The sequence below is a fragment of the Lissotriton helveticus genome, chromosome 6 (assembly GCF_964261635.1).
Source record: "Lissotriton helveticus chromosome 6, aLisHel1.1, whole genome shotgun sequence".
NCBI classification, from domain to species: domain Eukaryota; kingdom Metazoa; phylum Chordata; class Amphibia; order Caudata; family Salamandridae; genus Lissotriton; species Lissotriton helveticus.
In genome coordinates, this window is record NC_136067.1 from 824,935,402 (window position 1) to 824,952,499 (window position 17,098).

At 45.7% G+C, this 17,098-nt stretch overlaps 1 protein-coding gene across 1 annotated transcript in view; it reads right to left on the reverse strand.

Moving 5' to 3' along the window:
• The window catches only part of AFG1L (AFG1 like ATPase), a 562,248-nt gene extending 548,583 nt beyond the window's left edge, over positions 1-13,665 (reverse strand). Inside the window, exon 1 of the mRNA XM_078648410.1 lies at positions 13,482-13,665. Coding sequence (XP_078504536.1) covers positions 13,482-13,635 — 154 coding nt within the window. The 5' untranslated portion in view covers positions 13,636-13,665. The remainder of the gene's footprint in view (positions 1-13,481) is intronic.
• Between the last annotated feature and the right edge of the window lie 3,433 nt (positions 13,666-17,098).

Sequence of the window (17,098 nt, forward strand, 5' to 3'; positions counted from 1 at the left end):
TAAGAGAAGGAGTTAGTGAAGTGGAGTAAGGAGAGTAACAGAAGGGAAAAGAGTGAAGCAGCGAAGGAAGGAAAGAGACAGGAAGGGAAATAAAACAGGAGAGCTGAAAGAAAGTGAGTGTGGCTGAGTTATAGGGAGTGAGCATGACAGAAGAGCAGTGAGAGACTAAGAGGACGGAGAGAATGAGGCTAACAGAGAGAGAATGAGGGAAGGGAAGTGTAGAAGTAAGAGGACAGAGGGAGTAAGATAAGGAGTTAGTGAAGTGGAATAAGGAGAGTAAGGGAAGGGAAAAGAGTGAAGGAGCGAAGGAAGGGCAGAGAGAGGAAGGGAAGTAAAACAGGAGATCTGAAAGAAAGTGAGTGAGGGAGTGTGTCTGAGTTATAGGGAGTGAGCGTGACAGAAGAGGAGTGAGAGACTAAGAGGACGGAGAGAATGAGGCTAACAGAGAGAGAATGAGGGAAGGGGAGTGTAGAAGTAAGAGGACAAAGTGAGTAAGAGAAGGAGTTAGTGAAGTGGAGTAAGGAGAGTAAGGGAAGGGAAAAGAGTGAAGGAGCGAAGGAAAGGAAGAGAAAGTAAGAGAAATGAAGGAGAAGGTCTGAAAGAAGGTGAGTGTGGGAGGGGACTGAGGAAAAGGGGAGTAAACATGGGGATTGAGAATAAGTGAGGGAAGCGCAGTAAGGGAACGGGGGTGTGGGTGGGTGAGAGAAGAGTAGTGAGGTTAAGGAAAAGAGTGTTGAGAAACTAAATTTTGTACGTCAAACTTACCTTATAAGTAATGTAAACTTAATTACATATTTTCAGTAAATTTAATATCTGTGGAAGAGAAAAAAAAGTAAGTTATATTTATAATATATATTTCACAATACAAGAGAGAAAGCAGGAGATTAAAAGTCATAAAAGGGTAGATAGAGATAAAGTAGGAGTGAAGGACTCAGAAAGGAAAACAAAGGAATGGTGAAGGTTAGAGAGAGTGAAAAAGAAATAGAGGGAGAGCAAATTACTAAGAGGATAATGTCATGGGTACATTCAGTGACAGAGAACAAGAGAAGGAGAAAGAAATGAAGTGAAAGTGAGTAAGATACTAAAGGAATGTGCATTAGGAAAACTAAAGAAAGAAAGGGGAGTAAAGAAAGGAGAGTGAGTGACAGGGAAACAGGAGTGATTGATGGTGGATTCATGACATTGAGGGATGGAAGGTGAGTGAGGGTGAATGTAGGGTCGTAAAACAGTGAGGGGACAATGGGAGTGAGGGTAACAGAGAGGGAGTGAGGGAAGACAAGTGAGAATATGAAAGAATAGCGGGAGTGAGAAAAAGAGTGAGTAAAGGGGAGGTAGGTGAGTGAGGGAAGGGGAATGACTGAGGGAGCTAAGGAAGGAAAGAAGGGGAAGAGAAGTGAAGCAAAGGGACTAGGAAAAGGTGAGTGCTTGAGGAGAGAAAGAGGAAGGGGAGTTAAGGATGATGAATGAGGATAACTGAGGGAACCGTAGTAAGGGAACAAGGGTGAGGGAGGGTGCGTGAAGAGCAGTGAGGTTGAGGAAAGAGGGAAGATAGCGGAAGGATAAAGGCAAGTGAGCATGAGACAAGGGGAGTGAAGGAGTGAGGACATAGAGGTAGTAAAAGAAAGAGAGACAGAAAGGGACTAAGTGAGAGAGCAAAGAAAGGTAAGTGAGAGAGTGTGGGTGAGTTATAGGGAGTGAGCGAGACAAAAGAGAAGTGAGAGACTGAAGGGACGGAGAAAGTAAGGCTAAAAGAGAGGGACTGAGGGAAGGGGACTGAGGAAGTGAGAGGACAGAGGGAGTGACTTAAGGAGTGAGAGAATTTGAGTAAGGTGAGTAAAGGAAGAAGAATGAATCAGGGAGCAAAGGAAAGAAAGAGAGGGGAAGGGAAGTGAAGAAGGGATACTGAAAGAAGTTGAGTGTGGGAGGGAAGTTAGGGAAAGGGCAGTAAACATGAGGAATGAAAATAACTGAGGGAAGTAAAGTAAGGGAACGGGGGCGAAGTAGACTGAAAGAAGGGCAGTGAGGTTGAGGAAAGAGGAATGATAGAGGGTGGATAAAGGCGAGTGATTGTAAGACAAGAGGACATAGAGGTAGTGAGGACATAGAGGTAGTGAAGGAAAGAGTGAGAGAAAAGGACTGAGTAAGGGAGCAAAGAAAGGTAAGTGAGGGAGTGTGGGTGAGTTATAGGGAGTGAGCGTGATGGAAGAGGAGTGAGAGAGTGAGGGGACCGAGAGAGTGAGGCTAAGAGAGAGGGAGTGAGGGAAGGGGAGTGAGGATGTGAGAGGACAGAGGGAGTGAAAGAAGGAGTGAGTGAAGTGGAGTAAGGTTAGTGAGAGAACGGGAATTATTCAGGGAGCAAAGAAAGGAAAGAAGGGGAGGGGGAGTGAAGTAGAGTGACTGAGAGCTGGAAAGTGGTGGATGGGAGAGAGGGAAAGGTCCATGTACTTTTCCACGAGGCCAAATAGTATATGGAAAGTCCTTTTCTTTGGAAATTACTCAAGATTATTCTTAATCTCCCACTTACCCGAGTTTCTGAAAGAAAAGCTCCAACATCTTTTACATTATGAAACAATAGTTTTATTCCCAACTCCTCGCTTACTTTTGATTAATATTTCCTACAATACTCACATCACACACTACGTGAAACACTTATACTACCTCTATGAAACTACATGTTTTTTATTATCTTCATCACTCTCACTCGGAAAGTAATTTTGACAACAAACTAAATTTTATTAACTGCTCCAATCTTCATAGGCCAATTACCTTCCCTAAAATTTCAGTTGTAAGAACACTAGGTAAGAATTTTGTAAGTCAAAAGGCAAACGTTGTTTGAAACTCAATTCAGTATCATTACAATAACTCCAACCTTTTTGACATTTTAAATAAGCTGTGTAATGTCCTGATGTTGTTGAAGGACCATCATGGTAAATAATTGCTGCAGTTGCAAAGGTTCTTCCTGAAATTGATAATTGAGAAGCCACAAAATGTTTAATTAAAGTTGTCAATTTAGTTCCATCAGGTCTACATCGTTGGAACATTAAAATTACATACTGTCCATATCTTTGTATAAATAATGTTGATAGCATTGCTGATTTACATTGAGTACAGACCATGTTTTGATCTGCTCCTCTAACTAGATTATTAAAAGACACTGATTTGCAGTCTGGTAAAGTCAAATAAATAAATCTTTCAGTGTCTATTGTAGTACTACTTGAAAAGGAACAATTGTCGCAGTCATGCTGCCATTTATAAGAAAGGACGAAAAGATTTTCTACATCTACACCTTCATCTTGCAATACAACAAGCATATACATTAGAAATTCCTGACAATCTTGCTGAATATTCGGTGAAAATTGATTTAGACCAGAACATATGTCTAAAACATTTCGAATTTCAGAAACACTTTGTATTTTTGTTCTATCACTGCTACATTTCTCAAACACAGAATTCAACAAACAACAAAATCTTTGATCCCGATTTTCAGCAATCTGTTCCTGTACAGTTTGGAGAAAAAAACCAACATTAACCACTACATTAGCATAGCAGTTGACACCAGAACTGTTTTCAAACTGAAATCCAACAACATCTTTAACTGAATCCTTTTCATTTCTGCTTACAATTACTGGTTCATCTACTTTTTTTCGTTTTGCTACAACTTCACTACAATTTTTCTCATTTCTTCTTTTTCGGCCTACCACACGCTTTTCAAATAGAGGATATTGAGGTAAATTTGGAGCATACTCTCTTCTTAACCTATTATATTCTTTTACACAATTTAGATCTGCATTAATCTTTGTCTCATCAAAATCAATCAAGTACAATCCAGATAAAGTTCTGACTCGAGATAAAGCAACATATGCCATACCCTCCTTGAACACGGAACTTCCAATATTCACTAAAGCACTATCTACACTTAAACCTTGAGATTTATGAATAGTCACCGCATATGCCAAAGAAACAGGAAACTGTTTTCTGCGGACATATAAATATTTCACAAGCAAAAATCGGGCAGAACAACAACTGATTTGTTGTACTTCTTTTTTTTTTTACTTCTTCAATACCATCAAATTTAATTTTTATAAATTCAATTCCATCTCAATTTCGGTAATTCACAAAATCAACAACATGACCCATTGCTCCATTTACTAAACCTCTTTCCACATGTAAATTACGTCGTAAAATTATACGACAATTTAAAGATGCATACAGAGTCTTTTCCAAACCAGCAGTTTTAGATATTGTCTTCTCTAAAGAATCCAATTTTGATTTCAACTTTTCAGACAAAATAATAGTTGCTCCTTCATGTTCTATTTTATCAATAGCTTCCAGTTTCACAATCTCTTGATTTTCCACATTTAACATTTTGTTGTTGAAGACTGAACATTCTTGCAGAGTTGGCATCAAGCATATGACAGATTTGTGTCCAGGAATTTTCTTAAAAATATTCTCTGGGAGAATGTTTTCGTTTGGAAACAAATTTGAAATTAATCGTGCATGTAAAGCTGCTTTACCATGCTCACTTACTTTTCCAATTCTTACATCTTGTAGAATCTTTTTATAATCTTCATCCTTTGCCTGTCGCATATTTTGTAGCAGTTCTGCATATTTGAAATGTAACCATATTTTAACATTTCCAATGCTTCCTAGGCACTTCCTTGTATCTTCATGTGTAAGCATTTTAAACACTGGTTGTCCTTTCACTGAAGTTAGCTGCAGTAGATCTCCCAAAACAATGATGTGTTTGCCTCCAAATAGCACACCATACTCTGTTTTAAGAATTTCTTGCATTCTTAAATGCACAAAAGCAAGCATTACATTTGATACCATGCTTACCTCATCAATGATAAGAAGTTTCATTTTCTTCAAGACTCGGGAAAACTTCACAACAATCTTCTCCAGATAGCTTGTGGTATTGTAATTTATTATCATGCTCTACTGGCAGCATCAACAAGCGATGTAAAGTTATCCCTTTAATGTTATGTGCTGCCAACCCAGTTGGGACGGTAACAACACAAGACAGCGATGACTCCGTTCTTTTCTGCAGATAAGTTGCAATTGCTTTAATCAGAAAACTTTTTCCTGTTCCTGCTTCTCCACTCACGTACAGTCGGACAGGTACAAATGGACAGGTATAAATGACGTACATGAGCACTCTTTTTTCTCATGAGATAAACCATGCTCAATCTGTTCTGTGACTTCGTTATATATTTGTCTCTGCTCAACGTTTAGTTCTTTTTCCAAATCTTCTAAGTTAACTACATCCTCCTGAGCTTGTTCCATGGCTTTTTCAACTTCATCCATGGCAGTGGCAGCTTCATTTGTATAATTGGTCCTCCTAGTGGATCCTGACTCAATGAAGCAGAACTCTTGACTGTCTTGAGAACTGTCTCTAGCAATCTCTGCTGCAATTGTAGCTTCTTGCTGTATTTCCTCGTTCAACATTTGCAGATAATTTGAAAAAACAGGTCATTCTATGGTATCCTTGGTTGCATTGAACGAATCTTCATAAGTAAGAAAATCTCCAAGTAGTTCCTCTTCTGTACGCCAAGGCTTAAAGAGTTGCAAAAGAGCTAAGTAATAAAATTCTCTTTTGTCTGGAGATTTGCAACTCAATTTTCGATGATTAATCAAATGGCCTTTTCTTTGTTTCGCCAGACAGCCTTCACATCCAAGTACAGCATATACACCTTTATTGATATCTTCTGTGACCTTCCTCTTAAAAGTATAGGTTTGCAGAACTTCATACAGACAAATGTTCTCAAGATGACTACTTCTATTTGGATAGTATGTATCCAACATGTTTGTCTTCAAAATATCTGTACTGTCTGGTTCTTTCTCCGCCAAATACTCTATTTCTTGTACAGATTTCAAAACTCGGTTTCGTGTTGCAGCAAGACCTAGACTCACCCAAATGATGGTTCTATATTTGGCATATAGACTTGCTGATGATAACCGATCAGAACATTCATATGCTCCAATTTCTCGATGCGACAACATCTTCAGACTGTAACTGTATAATTTCTTGCTTAGACTCTTTTCATGTGAAATTTCCTCCCACATTTCCTTCAGTTCCGTCTTTTCTGATTTTGTGATGTAAGACGTCACATATCGAGCCACAGCAATAGAGTTGTCAGCAACATATTGAATATCCATGTTAGCATTCCACATGGACAAAATGACTGGATTGTAGTCATTTATGTATTTGGACTCCTCATTTCTTCTTAGGTTGTATGTATTTTTCGGTGATTTTCTAGTCACAGTATGTTGTAGAGAAGACATAAATTGTTCACTCTTCCTTTCGATATTCCTGGACGTGGAAATGCAAAACAACATTTTGTGTAGGACTTGTCCTTGGATTTGTATTTTCGACTACAGTATTTTCCACAGCGATGGGTTTGAAAGCGTAAAACTTGATGTCTTAAATTGTTTTCTTCTGTACTTTTCGGAACAGCACATGTAGAATACTGCTCAATGAAACTCATCACTTTCTCATCTGAATCTGTTCCAAATTTTGGTGCATCTTTAATCCATAGCAGCATATGTATGTGAGGAGCACCTCTTGCTTGATACTCCTTTCTCCAAAAGAAATCCAAAACCTCTCCAAGCGGAGGATTTTTTTTGTTTGTGATAAAAGACATCATAGCTTCAAACCTATGATTGAAATACCTGCATACATTAACTGGATCCAAAGAGCACAGTTCTCCAGGTGTCTTGTATTCAATATTTTCAATGTTTTTATTTGCCTCTCGTAGCAATTGAAGTAAGTCTTCCCAAGCATACTCAGCACAGCTAAGAGTGAGGAACCATGTAGGAGTTCCTAAGTTTCTTAGCATACATTTCAATTCCCCATTACGACGGTACCAATACTCGTTAGTACCACGCTGACATGCCATGAGATTAATTAGCTGAGATTCCAAAACACTGTCTTGCAGTTTCACTTTATGCATAAAGTCCCTTGCCGAAACATTTTGTAGATGTACTCCACTTTTCAGTATATGGTTCACTGCATAAGAAAGTCCAGACAAGTCACTGTCAAACAGTAGATGGAACAAATATGGAATGCATTGACGAAACCTTGGATCTTCTGCATATAATCTTGAAGTCCGGTATTCAGATGCAGGAATTTGAAGAGGTCGGTCGTCATATCGTCCACCTTGACCTGTTGGAAATAACTGTGGAAAACAACGAGCTTCCAAACTTTCTTCCCATACACTAATGGGACTTCCTTTTGCTTCTTTCATTTGAAACAAGTCAATAGCATTCCCCATTACTTCTTTGGAATGCAATGGATGAACACTATAATGTTCATAAATTTTTGTGATATTTGTGACTCTCCTTCTGTACATTAGATCCCTGGACTGCGCCCGCTAGTTCGGTACCGCTGGTGTGCCCCCACCCGCTTCCCGCCGCTGATCCCTCGCAGCCCCGCCCTCTTTCCCCGCTGCAACCCCATTGGCCGCCCCGCTCCCGCCTCCCAGCTGCTCCTCCCTCCCACATCGCCTCATATGGAGCCCGGGCGGCGTAGGCGAGTGTGACCTGACCCAGGACACCCCCCACGACGCACGGCTCACCTGCTATAGCGCGTCTCACCCCTGCCTTGGTGTCCCTCGCTGCTGCTCGCTCTTTCCCCGCTGCTGCCCTTCGTGGTTTCCTGCTGGTGCCCTTTTGTGATTCTTATTACTCTCGTCTTGTTCTCTTGTATTGTAGCCCTTTTGTGATATTTGTGACTCTCCTTCTGTACATTAGATCCCTGGACTGCGCCCGCTAGTTCGGTACCCCTGGTGAGCCCCCACCCGCTTCCCGCCGCCGATCCCTTGCAGCCCCGCCCCCTTTCCCCGCTGCAACCCCATTGGCCGCCCCGCTCCCGCCTCCGGCCTCCCAGCTGCTCCTCCCTCCTACTTCGCCTCATATGGAGCCCGCGTGCTCGCGCAGCGGGCGCGCCGATTGTGCGCCGACGATGACAACGTACCCGACGAACCTACGACGCCGCCATCCTCCGCGCACTCAACACCGGCCGGAACCCCGCCTGCTACCTGGCCACCCCGAAACGCACCCACGGACCCTGCACCTGCCAAGAGTGCAAATTCACCTGCATCGCCCCGGACCAGCACCCGCCAAGCCGAGCACCAGCAGCAACCACCTCAAGTGCATCCTGCTCAACACCCGCTCCGTCCACAGAAACGCCGTGGAACTCTGGAACCTGCTCGACACAACCTCACCAGACGTCGCCTTCCTCACGGAAACCTGGATGAACGCCTGCTCAGCGCCCGACATCGCCATCGCCATCACGGACGGATACAAGATCACCCGGAGGGATCGCGTCAACCAGACTGGAGGAGGCATTGCCATCGTACACAAGAACACCATCCGCATCACGACCAACTCCAACGACACCCTCACCGCCACCGAACACCTCCACTTCCAGATACACACCGACCCCAAGACCACACTCAGAGGCACCCTCATCTACAGACTCCCGGGACCACGCACACAATTCAGCGAAGACATCGCAGACTTCATCAGCCCGCACGCTCTCCCCTCGGCTGACTACATCCTCCTAGGGGACCTCAACTTCCACCTGGAGAACAACAAGGACAGCAACACCACCACCCTGCTGGACAACCTCGCCAACCTCGGACTCAAGCAACTGGTGAACACCCCACCCACTACGCCGGCCACACACTTGACCCAGTCTTCTCCTCCAGCAAATACATCTCCTTCAGCCACTCCACCGGACTTCATTGGACTGACCACAGCTGCGTCCACTTCAGCTTCAGAAGAACCACGACCCACCACCACCCACAACAGGTTCCGTGGAGGAGCTGGAACAAGATCACCGCCGACCAGCTCACCACCTCCCTCAGCCAGAACCCTCCCGCCAGCACAACGGACCCCAACGAAGCAGCCAGCAACCTCACACAGTCGATCACCAACTGCGCAGACAACCTCGCACCACTGAAGACCCCTCCCAGCATACCCGGCAGCAAGAAAGTCTCTTGGTTCACCGACGAACTTAAGAACTCCAAGAAGAACTGCTGCACCCTCGAGAAAGCCTGGCGCAACGACCAGACCACAGGCAACATGACTGCCCTCAAGCACGCCACCCGCAAACACCACCAGCTGGTCCGCACCACCAAGAAGACAGCATTCAAAGAACGACGGGACAACAACGCCCACAACAGCAAGGAACTCTTCAGCATCGTCAAAGAGCTCTCCAACCCCAGCGCCGGAAACAACGACATCACTCCCTCGCAAGACCTCTGCGACTCACTCGCCTCGTTCTTTCACAGCAAGATCGCCGACATACACAACAGCTTCGGCGCACAGACCACGCACCAAACCTCCGAACCAACGCCCCCCACCACCACCCTCCGCGCCTGGACCCCGGTCAGCACCGAAGACACCACCCGCACGATGAACACCATCCAATCCGGATCACCAACGGACCCCTGCCCCCACCACGTCTTCAACAAGGCAGACTCCATCATCGCACCCCAACTCCGGGACATCATCAACACCTCCTTCAACACCGCCACCTTCCAGGAGAGCTGGAAGCACGCCGAGCTCAGCGCCCTTCTGAAGAAACAAACAGCGGACCCCACCGACCTCAAGAACTACCGCCCCATCTCGCTCCTCCCTTTTCCTGCCAAAGTCATCGAGAAGACCGTCAACAAACAGCGTGCCGCCTTCCTCGAGACTAACAGATCCCTCGACCACTCGCAGTCCGGTTTCCGAGCCAACCACAGCACAGAGACCGCCCTCATCGCAGCCACTGACGACATCAGATCCCTGCTCGACAACGGGGAAACAGCGGCCCTCATCCTCCTGGACCTCGATACTGTCTGCCACCGCACCCTAGCGCAGCGCCTCAGCAACATCGGAATCCAAGAGAAGGCACTGGAGTGGATCATCTCGTTCCTCGCCGGAAGAACCCAGAGAGTCCGCCTCCCCCCGTTCAGATCCGAGGCCACTGAAGTCATCTGCGGCGTACCACAAGGATCATCACTCAGCCCCACCCTCTTCAACGTCTACATGAGCCCCGTCGCAGCCATCGCACTCCAGCACACCAGCCTCGGCGCTGTACCCAGAGCTGCCCTCTGGAAGCTGAAGGGACATACCTGCTCCGCTAACAGCGCTGTGTACCGTCCCCAGCGGTGCACACTTGGGCAGAGCACCCACTGAGAACATTTCCGGCGCTGCACAGCCTCCCGGCGCTACATGCCATCCCCAGCGCTGCACAGCCTTCCCGGCGCTGCACGCCATCCCCGGCGCTGCATGCCATCCCTGGTGCTGCACAGCATCCCCGGTGCTGCACCAGTCCCGTCCCACCACCCTCCCCATCAGCGCCTTTTAAGCAGAAGAAGCGCCTTGTCAACAAACTGGAGCAATGACTTGGGACCACGTGTACTGTTTGGTGCTCCGCTGCTCTCTAGCAGACATACATGATATCATACACACATATATACATACATGTTATAAGCCAATATGAGTACATACATGCAAACACACATTATATATATATATATATATATATATATATATATATATATATATATGTATATATATATATATATAGCCATTATAAATTGCAATAACTTTTATTTAAGTATTAATTTTTTTTTTTTAAATCCATTGTTATTTGTAATATCAATACATCTAAGTCACGTAAATACAACACATATTGCATTACTAATGCTATAGGTGTCACATTTGAGAAAGTTAAAACTATTGGCATTGTAAATGACAAAGCTATTAATTTCGCTACTTTCAAAACCAACACATAAATAAACAACATTTTCATTTACAATACCAATAGCTCAAACTTTCCTAATGTGAGACCTATTGCATTGCAAATGCTTGTTTTTTATGTAGATAGGTAAGTGGGTTACTGCTTTTAACACAGAGACCCTTTGGTTACTTGCAGTGCAAATATTGTAATCCTTCTAATACAGCACAGTGAGCTATGGAGGACATGAGACTCCTATACCTTGTAACCCTCACTGTTTTACGTAACACATCTTGTACTTTGGCCCACCTGGAGGTAAATAAAGCCCCCTCCTTGCTTGCAAGTTAATTCTGGGAATGGAAGGCAGACAACGTGCAGGCGCTGTTGAACGTGTCCCGGTGTCTAAAAAAATACACTACTGGGACAAGTTCAGCATATTTCTGTGGGGCCGAACTTCTTGACAGGGGAGACAATGTCTATCCTTTGAAAATAGGGGGTGGACGCAGTCTAAACGCATGTACCCCCGACTTGTGCCCTGGTGCTATCTATGCTTTTTGCACCAATTACATAGAATATTGTCGCAGAAAATAGTAGAATTGTGAAACAGCTTTTTATTAAAATGTTAAATTAATATAGTTAAAGCGGCGTATGCTGTGCTAACGTGCAAAATGTTGTACTGACGCAACATTAAAATGTGCAAATTCATAGTACCCAGTTGGAACTAATAGTACAAGGCATCAAAATGTTAAAGCAAGCTTCATTATTTTTGCAGCAAAACTGAATGTGCTGAGACATGCACAAAATGCTTGATAGTTGACCTTACCCTGTCATATTTTGTTTTTTAAAGCATCACACCACACTGCATTAGAGAATTTTTGATTAATAATAAAGTTTTAAAATGTTTTGCTAGAAAAACTATTGTTTAATAGAATAACTTTATATTATTTCAGTCATTAAAAACAATGGATGAATAGGAAATGTTAACAGTTTTACCTATTTCTTTTCCGATTTATAATGAAGAAATGTGGTGCTAAAAATATTAATTGCTGCAATGTTTCATTTTACATAACTCTATTGTTTACCCTAACCCACAAATTATTTCATTAGAAAGTAAGAATGTGCTCATATCCATGGGAAAGGAGGTCTAACAATCAAAAGGCTACATATGTAATTCTAGTTTTAAGATTTGTTTCATATTTCAAGGTAATCCTTTGTAAGCTCAGTAAGAAGGAACGTGAGAAAGAACCGGACAAGGCGGTTCTCAAGATGATTCAACAGCCCACTGGTTGGAAGAAAGGAGAAGATACAGAACGATTTGCAACATTGCTTTCAGCTGTTTATATTAATGTGTGTTCCCAGAGTATGTTAGCCGCACACTTTTATCCATTTGCTCCCACTACCGGGATGGTTTATGCTTGTGTCATTGCGTTACCACTTGCCTGCATTGAGGCTGAATGCTAACGGCTTTATGCTGATTTGCAACCCTACCTGACCTGTTTGCTGACTGCAGTTGCTACTGCTGCATGATTATTTTTGCTTTTGTATGGGAAGTTCAGCCGATATTGAAATTGACTTTGAGTTTCACTCTCTCTCCTGACTCTCGAAATTGAAATCTTAATAGGATCCTGCTAATAGGATTTATTTCCTTTATGTAAAGCGCTGTATTGCTTACTTGAGGACTTGTTCAAACCTATATTTTTACTATCAATTCTGTAATTTGATTGATGACTTTTGGAGTCATTAAATAAAATGAAAAACATACTAAACCTCCTACCACCCTCTCAATCATGTAAAGCGCTCCGATACCCTCACGGGTCTGGTTCACGCTCCATAAAACCTTAAAATAAATAAATAAAATAAATGAGAATTTATTAGCTGAACTTTGAAGTAGTATTGTGATTGTTAATTTTGTGATGTATAGCTCCTGATCTCATAAATGACGGCAAAGTTCAGTCACAGAGAAGTGAGAGGAAACTCAAACGAGTAACTGGAGCGGGGTCTATCCTGTTTTGGTGTGAGACAGAGATGTTAAACAGTTTTATTTAAATTAGATTTTCACTCCAGCACGCATGAAAAACATGTGATAAAACTAGATCCATCAGCCAGGCCATTTATCCCATGGGGTGTGTTGCACAATTAATAGCTCTGTTCAATCACTTGGCCTCTAGTTGCATTCATGCCAACATTTTAGAAAAGCAATGTAGGAGATTTGAAAAAAATAATTGGGAGAATGATATTCTTCTATTGAATAAGTTGCAATTTCTGGTGGGAGAAACCTAAAATAAAGGCATTCTTTGCTTTAAAAAATCGGGAGTCTCCCGCCGGAATCGGTTCTATTGGCATGCCTGTACCTGCCATACCCATATATTTAAGACACGTAGCTAAACAAAGGTACAGTGGGCTGTGAGCACTCTGGAAACGGCACTATTATTTTATCACAAACCTCCCTGAATTATATATGCAAGGCCATATGGTTCCAAATGTAGTGTTCCCTATGACGTTGCAGTGGATGTATTGACTAGCGTTTCGATATACAATCAACTTCCGGATTCCTTCCGGCTTCTATTAAGTATATACCGGGTAGCACTTTGCTGACAACACCCAGAACCCAAAAAGGTTGTTTCCCAGGAGTTCAGTGCAGAAGTACATAGCGGGACCTACAGAGAAAAAAAAAGCAGCAGCTTCCAGTTCCCAACAAACACCGGCACACATGCAGATTAACACAATATAGCTGCTCTCATCTCCCACTGACCTCTAATGGAGGTTGCCTTGTCCCTGCACTGATATTTCGGGAACCAGGTGCCGCAGACTATGCCTGTAGAGATTTTTTTCCTGCTATAGTGGCAGAAAATCCGATGTTGAGCAACGCAAAGAAATGCAACCAAGGGCGCCCTGGGGGCCGCCATATTTACTCCTCTATCTAAACGTCAGAATGGGAGGCTGGGCTAACTATCGGCCCCGCCCACTACGTTTGCTCGCAGCGTTGAGAGGCTGTGGTCTTACGGTAAGAGCAGCCGACTTTGGAGCGGGGGAACCAGGTTCGAGCCTCGGCGTAGCTTCCTGTGATTCTCGGCAAATCATTTAATCTCCCCATGCCTACCAAGAAATGAACGTGTCCTTGTGTAACGTAACTGTTGCTCATTTAATGGGTCGAGTTCGATCTACATATATATGCAAATAAATGAAGAAAAAATATCTCTCGTGGATTCACTGCAACTCGAGCAGTGGTGTAGCTGTGCGGTGGCACCCTTCTTTGTACTTCAGTTCGTGTGGAAGAGAACTTTTTCTGGAGCTGCTCGGCATCAGGGAGAAAACTTCAAAACGATCAAATACTTAGCTTCCAAATGTCGGTATTGCTTTATGTGTGACATGTCTTCTTTGGTCTCAGATTCTATGTCAGGACGGAGGCGAGGATTATGCAGTCCTTTCTTCTCTTTATTATAACAGCAATTTAAAGAAAAAAACAATCACAACATAATACAGGAACTACAGCTCCCATGAGCACATGGGGCAAAGTGTCCATTGTAACCGCCAGCTAATGATGATGCCGTCTGCCGTATAATTGGCCGTGACGTCCCTTCCGCTTCCTCTTTCTTCTCTGCTCGTCAGATAAGTCACTTTATTATCTTTCTGACGTACTGTGTATTTTTCGTTATTATAATTATTGAGCGTTTTGTGCCTGTGCAATAGGGGTAGCTTCAGTAGTGCGCTTTCTCATTTCTGGGCTTCGGCAGAGCGACGTGCGACAGGCGCTGCTTGGGCCGTCACTGCCGCTTCAGCGCGGACTGTGTCAAGCGCGCCCTCGCGCTTCCCCGGATCTGTGGGGCACCACCGTTGGGGAAAAGGCTGCGCTCGCGGCCTTCTGTCCATTTGTGTGGCGCGCTGAGGCGGAATTTTGTCCGGCCTCACCAACCCTCGCCTTGACACCGGCTCGGTGCTAACGAGCGCGCAGTGGTCCGCGGAAATCAGGTACCACACCTAGATTTTGACAGCTAAACTGTCGGAGCACCGGCGAGGGGGCTACCTTTTTGGATTTTAGGTTAAAGGTGTCTAGTGCTCACACCCTCGTAGAATGCAATCTGCTGAACAGTCAAACCCCCCCATTCAAGAGGCGGAAGAGTTATGCTGCACCCAACCCTTGCCGCCGGCGGTTGGTCGCGCGCTTTCTCAGGCCCTGGACACTGTGCTGGCGCTCCTGCGGGAGAGAGTGGACGCCCTCGCCCAAAGCATCCCCGGGGCGTTTGGTAACGCAGGGCCTGTTGACCGCGAACCCAAAGGTGCGCAGGGTGTAGGGAATAAGTCAGCTAAGCGTCACGTGGGGCACCTGGAGGAGTTTGAGCGCTTGAGGGACTCCTTCCACAAGAGTGCGCGGACGCTCAAACATGTACCCTGCCGGGAGGGTTTTTACCCCGGAGAGGATGGCGATGAGGTCACCCCGGAAACGGATCAAGAGGACGGTTTCCCCATGGAGGGAGAGGGTGTTACAGAGGATGTTGTCTCCTCGGAGGATGACGATGAGTACACGGGTCGGCCCTGGCGCCAGGCGTCTCATTCTTCGGGGTCCCTAGAGGGGGATGACAAGGCCTCCGACATGTTTGATCCGACGAGAATCTACCACCCTAGATCGTCGGAATGGACCCCTGACCCCAAAGTAGCGGCGTACGTGGCGGGTAAAGTGCGTCAACCCCTAGAAAAGGAGGTTAGGACCCGCATGCGGGGTGAGTGCCCTCATCCAAAACTGGAGGGCAGAGTGGCGGCCACCCCAGACATTGATGAGAAGCTCTATGCGTTCTTCGCTAAGTTCATGAAGGACCCTAGGAAGGGCATAGATCGTTCCTGGCGCAACTGCCAGGATAAGCTCCTGGACGCCGTGGGCCCCATGACACAGATCATCCAGTTAGCCGAGAGGGCCAAGGAATCGGGGACAGCAATGTCCACGGAGGTCGTGGCAGGTTGGGCACAGCGAGCCCTATGCTTCTTGGGCAATGCGAACTGTGCGTTGGCGGCTGAGCGGAGGAGGTCACTCCTCATCAAGATCGATCCTAAGCTTGGGGATCTGGCCACTTCGGAAGCAGGGCCTATTGCACAGGGCAAGTTGTTTGGCGAACCCTTTATAAAGGAACTAAATACGTTCGTCACTACTTTTTCCGCTTTAGACAGAGCACAGACGTCCATCAAAAAGATTTTTCCCGGACGGGTTTTTGCGGGGGCCGGAAGAGGACGGGGTCGCTCCTCCGGCCGCCAGTACCAGCAAGGCCCTAATAACAAGAACCAGCAGCGTCGTTGTTAGATCTGGGGGTCTCTAGTTGGCAGAGGTAAGTACCTTAGACCAAGTAGGGACCCTTGCTTCTAGTCAGGGTGAAGGAATACACACAGTAGATAACCTCCGCTCTCCCTCTAGGTAGCTTGGCGCGAGCAGGCAGGCTTATCCCCAAGGCAATGTGTATAATAATTGCACTTAACACCACAGTAATCCCCAATCCACCACAAACTGAGACCACACGGGTAAGTATATTTTATAAAAATATAACTTTATCTAGTTGCAGGCAGTAAAAAGCAGTAATACACTATAATCACTTCAGGTAAAGGTTGCACTTAATCTCAATGGAGGCACTTGTAAATAGGAAGTTCTTAATAAAAAGATAGTCTCAAGTCTCTTATCTCTTCAATACCCAAAAACGAGGGATATTTACTTTGTTGGTCTAAGCTCTAAAAACGAGCAAGGAAAACAATGTTAATGCCAAAATGTGCCACAGGAATCCGCCCCTACCGCTGGGAATCCTAAGCGCTACAAGCGCATCTCACCCGAGGGCTGGGAGGACTCCTTTTCCCTCCCACGGCACTTCTCCTGCCTCAGGTGCACTCCGCTGGCCGGCGCTCACTCGCGCTCGGGCCCGGCCGGTCTCAGCAGGCTCTCCGCCCGCTCTCAATCCTTCGGGGAGCGGCGGAGAGCAGAGACGGCAGGCCGGGGGCTCGAGCACTCCTCTGGATCCCTCAGCGAGGTCGGGTCAGTCTTCCCCGGTCCCGGCGGTGATCACTTGGCCCGTCGGCGATCTCGGTGACGGGAGCCAATCCTGTCGCGGCTCCTGTGACGAGCCCCTTTGCACGCGAGGCCGCCAACCAATGGCAGCGCGGCCTTGCCGATGACGCTACCGCAGCTCTGGGGGAATCGGCCAATCCGGTCGCGGCACTTTTGCCGAGCCCTCCGACCACAGCCAATCACAGCACGGCCCCTTCGTGGAGGCAATCAGACCCTCGAGGTCAATTTCAGGGCCCGGGCCCGCGGCGGTGATGATGCGGGCAAGCGGAATTAACCCGCGGTGCGCTGGGGGAGCTTCAGAACTCCTCGGCCCCCACGAGCACGTGTCG